At 40.1% G+C, this 11,606-nt stretch overlaps 1 protein-coding gene across 3 annotated transcripts in view; it reads left to right on the forward strand.

The window, feature by feature from the left end:
- Positions 1-11,289, forward strand: part of DST (dystonin) — a 496,398-nt gene extending 485,109 nt beyond the window's left edge. For all 3 annotated transcript variants that reach the window (XM_007471189.1, XM_007471190.1, XM_007471191.1), the window contains 6 exons: positions 777-794; positions 3,549-3,666; positions 5,566-5,765; positions 6,339-6,449; positions 9,333-9,456; positions 10,263-11,289. In XM_007471189.1, the coding sequence (XP_007471251.1) occupies positions 777-794; positions 3,549-3,666; positions 5,566-5,765; positions 6,339-6,449; positions 9,333-9,456; positions 10,263-10,525 (834 nt within the window). In that variant the 3' untranslated portion in view covers positions 10,526-11,289. The remainder of the gene's footprint in view (positions 1-776; positions 795-3,548; positions 3,667-5,565; positions 5,766-6,338; positions 6,450-9,332; positions 9,457-10,262) is intronic.
- The last annotated feature ends 317 nt before the right edge of the window (positions 11,290-11,606 follow it).

Genomic DNA, 11,606 nt, shown 5'->3' on the forward strand with positions numbered 1-11,606 from the left:
TAATGGTATATTCCATCTTTCGTCATTTTTAATGATGTAAAGATAGCTTGCATTTTGTATATTAGGACATATCTCTGACATGTATGATACATCCATTCAAGGAGAAAAATATTCACAGAAAAATACATCTCATATATTTAGGTTGCTTCGAATTACTTTATATTTTATTGTGATTAGAGGTAAGTTGTCATATTTTCAGTAACAAAGCTTTTCCAAGCCAGGAAATGAAGTTAAAATGTTTACTCATTTTTGTAAATGTGAAAAAGAGGTAGTGTTTTCCACTGATGCAGGAATTTTAAAAAATTTACATCTCAGTAACTCAGTTCACTTTCTTTAGAACAATTACTTGAAGACCCTTGTGACTTTGTCACTCTTCCTCTATCTTTTTGCTCTTTTTTCGGAACATCTCTTATTTGTAGTAGCTAGAGAGGAAATGTGCAGAGTTTCCCTCCTACAGTATATTACTTATGAATGAAACATTATTCATTTTGCTTTTATATTTCCACATTGAAAAATATTCATCTACATATTTGAATTTTTAACTTAAATTCGAAACCCAAAGACTTTCACAAAAATTTGCAAAGAAAAATTTCTGATTATTTGGTTTGAAGTTGAGAAAAATGGGTACCTGCACATCTCTAAACTAGATACTATATCCAGAAACCCAAAGTGTGAGCATGTGTGTGTGTACGTGTGTGTGTGTGTGTGTTCTAGTCATATAGAAAGTTTCCTGTTGAACTAATTATGTCTTTCTTCCATTTTTCATTTTTTATCAGTTCTTCCTGGGAAATCAGGTATAAACCAGTGGAATGTATTCTCAAGTTCCCAATAATTTTTTTTAACTTTAATTCATAGTCATTAAAGCTTGCCCTGGCCAATCTTTCCTATGCTGCCCCCCTAGCTACTACATTGTTGGTTGGCGTGGTGTTTCTGTATACGCTCTAAGTGTCCTTGATCCAGGACTCTTTTTTGCCTTGTGTCTCAAATGAGGAGATTACCTTTAAGCAAACCAGATAATCAACTGTAGCTGGGCTGGGTACAGTGTTACAAATACAATTTTCAGTTCCTGTCTTTAATAATACTATTCTCATCTATCGTATACAAGTATTCATTGCAACACAAAGTTGATTGTCCACCCATCTCTGTGAGGCCTCGTTGGTGTTTGGCCATTGAAGCTGTATGCCCTGGTATAAGGTAGCTAGCGAAGGGCCAGCATCCAGCCAGTGACCTGGGAAACAGTGCAGGGGAGAGGTCACCTTGGCACTTGGCCACGGTGATGTGATCTCTCCAAAGCAGCTGTTGTCCCTGTGCCCTAATTCATTGATTTAGGGCTTTGCATCCTGAGTAGAAACTTTAACTCTGAAGGTTTTAAGTGATGTCATTCCTTTTGAGGAAATGTTTCTCTTATAACTTACACAAAATCTTAGTCATACTTTATGTCATTTTGACCTCACATTTAAGTCAAGATAAATTGTCCAGGGCACTGCATCATGATGAGAATTTTAGAACTGAAGACAAGAGAAATCAGATTTTGATTTAAACAAGGAGAGTTTTTTACTCTGTGCTTTTGGAAAGAACCATGCTATTTATAGTACCTGACCATATCCTATTAGCTATTATTCTGCCCCTCAGTTTCTAAACCATATTATATCTTAAGTTTCAAATTACCTATTCTCCCCATTTATTGCAAGCAAATAATTTTTTCAAATAAAAATTTTCAGTTATTTTGAATAGATGTTTTGAAAACTTCCATTAGTTTCCATAAAAAGTTACTTTCCCGTTCTTGTTATTTTCTGAGTTAGTAATTGGGATAGCATCTTTTGTTTATGGAAAGGATGAAATATTTCAAAAGGTTTAATTCACAGCACAAAGAACAACATTAGGGTCCTTTTCTTTTTTGGTCTCACAGTTCAGCTGTTGAGAAAATTACGGAAATTCTAAAGACAATGGTAGTTGTCAGAGAATGCCTTCTCAAAATAAAATTTAAAATCATTCATGTTTATTATAATGGAAATAATTGAAATATCTCTATAAAATATTTTTATATTCTTTATATGATGATATAAATAAATAAATATATCCTTAAAACTTGTTTTGAACATAGTCTTGGAACAAAAGCGCATCATCTAATTATCTGGTTCCTTAAGGGTAATTTTCTTTAAATCCCCTCCTTTCCCTTTGCTTACTAGCAGCACCAAATTTTTTCTAACAAAATAAATTTGCATTTTGATTTTTAAATTTTCATTTACATTTCTAGAGCAGGTTCAACTACAGGAAAGTTGAAGTCTCAAGGCTTAAAAACCATTTTAGAAAAAGTGATGTGAAAAGGTTTGATGTAAACGCCTGAGTCCCACTGGTGCATTTTACATGCTTTGCAGGTCCTTTTTGAGTTTCAGGGTCTGGAATGGTTGGCTTTGTCCTAGTGTTCTCTTCCTGAAACTCAGTGTTAAAATTTATGAAAAGCAGCAAATTGTTTCTACTTCACGTTTTCTGTTTATCCATCATGAGCCCAGACAAGTAGTCACAGTTGTATGTTACCTGCCTTAAAAAGAAGCTATTTATGTCTACTTGACTGTTCATTTTGCTATGGTGTCCACTGGGTTGGCAACCATGAAATTCAGTCTGGTGGTTTTTATAAGTTGGACACGAGCTTATTAGAAATGATTTAAAAGTATAAAATCATTTCTCATGGGCTTTCGTAATAAATAAACCTTATGATAAGAAACTACCTGTAGTCTAGACGTTTATTCAAGACCTGCAGAAACTGTAGTGTATATGACTGGAGATCCACTGAAAGGGCAAGAAAAAGACAAGTGCTTCTCAGTGTCAGCAATTTTGGTATATAGAGCTTTAAAGAAGAGGCTTTTAGATTTGAAAGCTGTATCATTCCTAATGTGTCAGTGACTGTTCTAATATTACAGTAATCTAAAAATGGCACATGAATCCAGCCTTTAACAAATTAGCCTACCAGATCATTAGTGATGCAGAAGTTTTATTTAGCTGTGAAATTTTTATTAGTCATGATCATTTACTACTTTATCTCTCTAAGTCAGAACTCTTTAGAGAAAACAGAATGAGTTTATAAAGATTTCTCCCACGGATTTCAGTGGAAAACAGTTTCAGGTGTAAGAGGAAGTTTTCATGAAGAAGAATCAGAGTTTATTAAATTTTCTTTAGAATCATCTTACCTCCTGGAAGCCCTGGGCAAGTGGGCCAGTGCTTATTTTCATGGCTGTGTTTAATCTCCAGAGACATTTTCCATTACTGCCTTACTAATGTTGTTTCCGTCATAAGAGAGAAAAATCATTTTTAGAAGAAAGCTTCAATATTACTGTGATAACCTTTGTTATCTTTTTCCCCACTATTTCCTTTGGGCTAAATCAGCATGCAGCCGTCTAACGCAGATCATGATAAACCCCTTTCTCTGAGATTTTACTAATCGCTGCGAACTAAACAAGAAGTTAGAGTGGGTTGCTTACGCAGATCGCACCTCGTCCTTTGAGATTTCCTCTTGACAATTAGAGGGTCCTCTTTCTTCCTCTTCCCAGTTTGGAGACTCCCAGCAACTCCGGCTTGTCCGAATCCTGCGAAGTACCGTGATGGTTCGTGTTGGAGGTGGATGGATGGCCCTGGATGAGTTCTTAGTGAAAAATGATCCTTGCAGGGGTAAGGAGATACTTAATGTCAAGATAATAACACCACGAAAGTATATCGATCTTGTATTATTTTCCAGCATCAAAAACACAGTGGGGCTAATGTTGGTCATTTATTACAGTGAGGAATGTTTCACATTGGTCTGTCAGCCTGAAGTTCCCAAAGAACTTGTGCCAATTGTGTAAACCTTGTTCCTCTCATGGTTTTTTTTTACTTCTCCTGGATAACTAGGAGACTGGGAGGCAGGAAACATTAGAATAGATTTTCCTTTATGAGGCGTTCCCATCTGCAAGTTTCAAAATGAGCAATTCTACCAACCAGGGGAAGGATTTCCTCTGTCGTTAAGTAGCAAAGTAAGGGGAAAGAAAATTGAGCGACGAAGATTGAAGATACCGTACAGTAAAAGTTTAAAAGCGGAAGTTTTTGTGAAATTAGGGGGAGGAGAGGAAAGCAGTATTGAAAATATTTTTTAAATAATGAACTGCTAATTTGACTCTGAATTTTGAAGTTACAGATTAGAGCCTTAACAATATGCACACATAATATACCATATCTCTCAGGTATCTGGGAGTGCGTTCCCAGCAGCCAGTCAGCAGGCCTTCCTTCTATACTTTGGAAATAATGCAGCTGAAGGTAATGCAGCTCCATTTATGAAACAAAGAATTGCTTCTTTGTGGGGTAGCCTAGGAAAGTTAGCTCAATTGGGGTGAAGTCTTCCAAATACATTTTTCATCCTGAGTCAGACCTTTGAGTGTTTCCCTTCACAGTGCCACTTTTCTCCTAAATTGTGCGCTAAAGGCCCGATCTGAGCAACCCTTGCATAATCAACTACTGTACTTTGTTTCTTCTCCTGCTAACAGTTTTCTTGAATGTGATTGGTATCCTGTGTCATTTCTTCTAGTTCATCATCATGGGAGTAAAATGTTACGTTCGGAATCAAACTCTTCAATTACTACTACTCAGCCTACTATAGGTTGGCGACCCCTCTCTTTGCCTCTCCCCTCTGACCTCTCCTCTTTACTACTTTGACATTCTTGCTTTAATCGTTTTGTTTTAAAATAACACGCTTCATCCATCGCGTATGGCTTAACTCACATCCAGCTGAGCTGGTGCTTTCAAATTGAAATTCTGGACTTTCAACACGCTTCGGGTGTTGCAAATGTAGGGGTTGTGTATGTAAGTGATCAAACACAGGCTAACACCCTGCACACGGGGTTCTGGCAGCGCCTTCTCCGAGTGCACGTGTGTTGGTGTGAGTGTTGCATCACAGATGACCTCACGGATCCTGGGGTCCGCTGTTTGTTATTTTGCATGCTGTAAAACCAAGTTTTTAAGGCATAAAATAAAAATACCAGCCGCCTCATTGAAAGTGCAAAACCTGAAAGTTTCTGTGTCGTCATCATGATTAACAGCCCATCTCTCATTCTGTGTAATTGTCCAATTAATCCCGATGGTGAAAGACTGGCAATTTCCTGACCTCAGTAGTACACGCAAAAGACACAGTCCCCACCTCCCTGGCTTGTCCCCTCAGGGTGGGGATGGCATAGTGAAACCCTGCAGGCATCAGTAGTGGGTGGATTAACAATATTTGAGCATGAGCTTGTCATTTTCATGCTGACTCTCTCTTTAATAGTGGTTACTCTTGGCTGGTGTCTAGTGTTAGAATAAACACACTTTTATTTTTTTCTTTTCCCAACTGGCCTGTATCCGAAAGGAATGCATTGTAAAGGAATGCATTTGACTTTTTGTGATGCTGAGTTGGAGTTGGCATGGCAAAAAGGTGTTCTTGCAATCCTCCACGTGGTCTGTGGCGCCAGATGGCAGTTTTCCCCTCTCCCCCGCACTCGACTGAGCCCCTCTTTTTTTTTTTCCTTCCTTTCGTTTGTGTGCCTCGTGTGTTCCGTCATCCAGCTAAAGGAAGGACGAACATGGAGCTAAGGGAGAAGTTCATCTTGGCGGATGGAGCCAGTCAGGGAATGGCTGCTTTCCGGCCCCGGGGCCGGAGATCGAGGCCCTCATCCCGGGGAGCCTCGCCCAACCGGTCCACATCCGTGTCCAGCCAGGCTGGCCAGGCGGCCTCTCCGCAGGTCCCTGCCACCAGCACACCCAAGGTAGGACTCGTTTCCTCTTCCTCTGCGCTCACTGTCTAGAGTATGCTTTTGAATGTTTGGGGGGGGTCCCTAGAATTTGTAGGACCAGCTTTCTCCAAATGTGTCCCTTCTCACAATATGGAAGATGAAGAATTAAAAAGTGTGTGTGTGTGTGTGTGTGTGTGTGTGTGTGCACTTTTGCCCTGTGGCCCATATAAAGACGATCTGTTTAGGGGCTTTGGTTACCTTTCAGATTGTTTTTTCTTTTTAAAGCCTCATTCATGTTTTTGGTGTGTATGATTTGCCATCAGACCTTTTCTATTTGTTTTTGTTTTTTTAAGTTTTGAATTTATTTATTTTTTTATACAGCAGGTTCTTATTAGTTATCTATTTTATACATATTCGTGTGTCCATGTCAATCCCAATCTCCCCATTCATCCCACCACCACCCCCGCCGCTTTCCCCCTTGGTGTCCCATCTGTTTTTAATGATGATCGTTCTTACTGTGAAATGAATGGCTGTGAATCTCTCTTTCCGTGGCTTTGTTTTTTTATCTGCCGTCCTTTACGTTTGATTTGCCATTGTTCCATACAGATTCTCCATCCTTTAACACGCAATTATGGTAAACCCTGGTTGACAAACAGCAAGGTGTCAACTCCTTGTAAACCAGCTGAGTGCTCAGACTTCCCCATGTCATCTCCAGAGGTATTGTAAGGCCCCAGATTCCAGCCTAACAGCCGCCTTTAACTGAAATGATCACCTACTAACACTGCTTCACCTCACCCTTAATAAATGTACTTTTGTTAATACGTCGTCTTTTTACAGACTTCTATATAATAAGTCTCAACCCCTAGGAACGTGAGAGTAAGGGGTGAACACAAAAGACAGTTTATAGCTCCTCGAAGGGCGTCAACCTAACCTAGTCACCTCTGCAGGCTCTCAGCCTTTTTTGTTTTTTTGTTCGCTTTCTCATACTTAATTTTGCTTTTCTCCCCTGGGAGAGTGACATACAGGAGATTATACCCAGACCTAAGTTAGGTTTCTTTTCAAAGTGATGGTATGCTTTTGCTTCTAGACATAATTTGGGCAAGAAATGCTGTAACCCTTTTTAGGTGAGAGTGAGAGGCAGTATCATTTGCAAGAGAACTACTTAAATTAAAATAATGTGGACTGAGTGTTCTCTCTGGGCAAGGTCCTTCCCACTGCCTGGTATGTCTATTTCTGCCCAAGAACACTGGGTGGATGAGACCCAAGCCTTTTAGTTACCAGTGCAAGGGGCTGGGGGCTCGGATAGGCAAAAAGTTATCTGTCATTCTCAAAAGGTATGTATCTTTATTAGACAACGATTTTTTTCAGGACCCTCTCACTTTTTTAAATGACATGCTGTATGGGGATAAGATACTTAGGTGATATAAAATTTGCCGAGATTAACTTATATATCGGATCATTTATATTCAATTGGAAGTCAACCAATCGTCTTTTAAAGAAAGTTCTCTGTAAAATGATAAACATAGGCACCAAATAAATCACATATTTGATTAGAATCACAATAAGGAAGGGAGAAAAATCCCTAAAGAACTGTTATTGAAACCAAGGAGGTATTTCATAATAAAGGCAAGGACTCCTGGATAAAACTAATTTAGTACCTCTCAAAAGCCTTTTATGCTTTTCAAATCTCTTATCTGTTATGTAACCCTCACACTCATAATGAGAGGTAGGCAGAGAAAATGTCATTGCCCTCCTGACTCAGACTGAAATGATGGAAATGGAAATTGCGGATGGTGGTATGGAGTTGGGGCAGAAGCCCATTCCTCAACTCTTCCTCATCCCCCAGCCCCTCATTTCTCCCCCTTCCCGCAAGTGAGTGATGTTAGTATCATATGTTATGTCTGAGGCGTCTTGTCGCTTCTGATGGATCTCTTGTAGCCAAAACTGAGAGCAGTTGAAGGAACCTAAAGTGACATGTTTGCTTTAAATATTTAGGGCTGTGCTACTCTGTTAGTTCAAATTTTTGAAAAGTGGAAACCCCCCCAAATTTAAGTCTATTATTTTGGCTAATACAAAGCTAGGTTTCATTTCAAATAGCCTCATGAGAAAAAACAACAGTATCCTTCTATGGAAGGGTCTTTAAGAGCACGGGGTAGGTTTGTGACTATAAAATCAGAATACAAGGCGTCTGAAAAGAATGCTCTCGGTCCTTCATGGTAATGAACTGTCATCTTGAGTGATATATTTCATCACCTGTGAGTCCTCACTCTCTCCTGCGTTGTTGAGATTCTGAGTTAGGAATTTAACTCGAGCAGAGCTGTCAGAGTTCAGGCAAATTACTGCCCTCTTCAGGCCCTCCTCTTTCACAGTTGTGAAAAAGTGAGTAGTTAAGTGTGAGGATTAATTGTGGTTAGACTTGTGAGAGTATTTTCAATGCTTAAGCATCTTTTTTTTTTTGGCCGCACTGAGTAGCCTGCAGGATCCAGTTCCCCCACCAGGGATCGAACCCCCGCCCCCTACCATGGGAGTGCAGACTCTTAACCACTGGACCACCAGGGAAGTCCCAAGTATTATATGTATACGAATTCTATATAAATTCTATACTTAAATGTATGTAGAGAATACATATGTAAATGAATTATGAACATCATTAATATTAATAAATTGCAACCAAGATATATCCAGAGGTCTTACATATGCTTTATTATTAAACATTTAAAACTATTTAATAAAGGAAAATTAATTTTTCAAAAAGCATATGTAATTGTTTAGATCTGTTTCCTCCAAACAGCTCCCTGACTGTGAGTGCATTGAGGAATATGATGTCTTTATACTTCCCAGATTTGTTTTTGTTTTTTTTTTTTTTTTAACTTTGGGAGAATTTCCAAAATGTTGTAGTGATCCAGAAAAAGTGAATGATTTTAGATTTAGAATAAAATGTCATAGTTGTGATTACTTTAGACATTCTCTGCAAACTCCTGTAAGAATTTTAAGAGAATCATCCCCAAACATTGCCTAGGTATCTTGTAAGGACCGTAGACAGTGATGGAGCCAAGAGAGGAAGTGACATCTTACCAAGTTATAGAATGTCACCTTTTTTTCTTTTTGGCAGTTATGTTTGTTTAAATGGTGGCTGCCTAGGCATTCCTTATTTTCTTCCTGTTCAATTTCTGTTTGGTTATTTCTGTCTAGTTCCCTAAAAACCTTGCAGGTAGCAGAGAATCCAAGCACGATTTTTTAGAGGCCAGTCTTCTCTCGGGACCATGCAGCCACCATCATCTTTTTGGCTTTACTCTCTCAACTCTGTGATAATTCACTGACAATCTGAAAGATACTAACGTACTCAGAGTTTGTCTATGTTTCCTCGGGGAATCTCCACTTTTGTGTTTTCTCTCCAACATGAATTCATTTTCTTTAGAGGGGTCCCTCTGAATTTAGGGAGAGAATAAGAAATTAGTGGAGAAAAGCAAGTGAGAACCCCATGCCTCCTCACCTCCTGAGTGTCTAGTGGAGGGTTCCCACCCGTCTGTGAAGTGGTGTCAGTGGAGAATCACGGGACAGGAGCAATATCTGAAATGTCTTTTCCCTGATTCAACACAGGGAACGCCAATACAAGGAAGCAAGCTTCGACTTCCGGGATATTTATCAGGGAAAGGCTTCCACTCCGGGGAAGACAGTGGCTTGATCACAACCGCAGCTTCCCGAGTGCGGACACAGTTTGCTGGTGAGTCTGCTGCATTTCTTCTCTCGTGGCTTTGCAGTGTGATCTGAATATGAAAATCCCATTTCTTCCTAATCGGGGAAGACAAATCAATCTTGCTGTACTGTATTCTTCTGAAATGACAAGTGGTCCCAGTCCTCCATCAAAGGTAGGGGATCAGTGAGCCATGGGCATAAGGGACTCAAACATCCCTTTTGGAAAGTACCAGAGAAAGATGAGACAGTGACTGTGGGATCAAAGAAAAACCGTGGCAGGATCTACCCCTTCCGACCGAAAGTCTGGCCTCCTCTGCTGCTTGGAAATTGCACTGGGTTCTGTTTGGGGTGGTTGGAAAAACCCAGCTGCACTGGCCCTGACCCCGGGGATCCTAAGCACAGCAAGCCTGAAGCTTCTTTAAACTTTCAAGTCTTTTGTCTTCAATTCCTTTGTGCTTTGAATTACCTATCCTAGGCAAAACTCACGTGAAGCTTGTGCTGTGCGTTAGTACTGCACACGTCCCTGGGTTACACCTGCCAAACTTTGGAAAACACAATCTCAAGTGATATATCTATTCCTTATGTCTGTGTGTGGTAAATGGAATTCCATTTTAAGTGGGGTAGCCCCCAACCTGCTTTTTGTTTGTAAATTGAGCTTTTTGTATATTTCATCTACTTAGGGTGGGAGCAAGGCCATGAAATCAACATGTATTTCTTGAGCGCCTACTGGGTGTCCAGCAAACTGACTGAGATTAAACGTGGCACTGAGTTTCAAGAATCAGTGGCAGCTGGATGCAGTAGGAAGGGTGACCCATCTCTGCTCTCTCTCCTCAGATCCCAAGAAGACCCACAGCCGACCAGGAAGCCGAGCTGGCAGCAAAGCTGGTAGTCGGGCCAGCAGCCGCCGAGGCAGCGATGCATCAGACTTTGACATCTCGGAAATCCAGTCCGTGTGCTCCGACGTGGAGACTGTCCCCCAGACACACAGGCCTACACCCCGAGCAGATTCTCGGCCGTCCGCAGCCAAGCCTTCCAAAATCCCCACACCCCAGAGGAAATCACCTGCCAGCAAATTGGACAAGTCCTCCAAGAGATAGTGCAGTTGGTTCTACCACTGTCCTTCCTAAAGCCTTTACTATTTAAGTCTGAAAGATGTAACATATGATGTAGAGACTATTGTGAAATAATGCAAGAGGTGAGTTTAAAGTTCTGCAGATGGCCTTATTTGTGTATTTGTCTTTTTCTTTTATCTGTATAATTTGGGTCAGATAGTCTGGGGTTTTAGTCACATCCTCCGTGAGGGGGGAGAGAGTTTGACTGATAGGCACTAACGTTTCCGCACTGAGCGTGTGGAGCACACCTGAGACCACTATACCTGCAGGTAAGTCCACGACTTCCCGACAGCCAGCCCTCCACTGGGAGCTAACATGAAGGATACCTCAGGACACCTTCTTGCTTCTCTGGAAACTCTGAAAAGCCAAAAGACACCCACAGCGATCTATTCCGAGACGATCTAAGTGTAAACTGCAAGATGGGGGGCAAAAAGACAAACACACCCGCCGCAGTTCTTAACCTTGTACCTGACGGAGAACTCACAGAAAGTTCCTTTCTGCACCTGCCCATGCTCTGAGATTCCCAGACTCTTGCGCATTTCTGTGCCATGGCTTCACCTGAGGCCAGAGGCGTCCTGGACGTGAGCCCTCTCTCTTATCCTGTAAGAATATCATCATAAAGTGCATTCATGTAAATGTGAGGTTTTCTTTTGCTTGAGTGGACAGTAGCACCTGTACCATTGAACTCATTTTGTATCAAAGCAAGTTTGCTTGCAGAAAAGCTATGAAATAAAACATGTCCCTTAACTACATTGCTATGGAATTAATTTTTTTCCCCAGGGAAAAAAGTCAGTGTATTTTTTTATGAGCAAATATCCATTTGGAGTGACCAAACGAGACTTAAAAATGGGTCTATTTTGATTTTTTTCTCATCTGAAGTAATCATGTTCTGGTATTATATCTATATTTAATAAATATATACCTTTTAATTTATTATGTATACTCACATACTATAGGAAGATATTAGTATGCATTTAATAAAACATATTCACTTGAACATATGGCATACCTGATTATTTAAAGTGAACTTTTTTTGTTCGTTCTAAATAAAGCTTATATGGACGAT

The sequence above is a fragment of the Lipotes vexillifer genome, unplaced genomic scaffold, assembly GCF_000442215.2.
Source record: "Lipotes vexillifer unplaced genomic scaffold, Lipotes_vexillifer_v1.1 scaffold302, whole genome shotgun sequence".
NCBI lineage: Eukaryota > Metazoa > Chordata > Mammalia > Artiodactyla > Lipotidae > Lipotes > Lipotes vexillifer.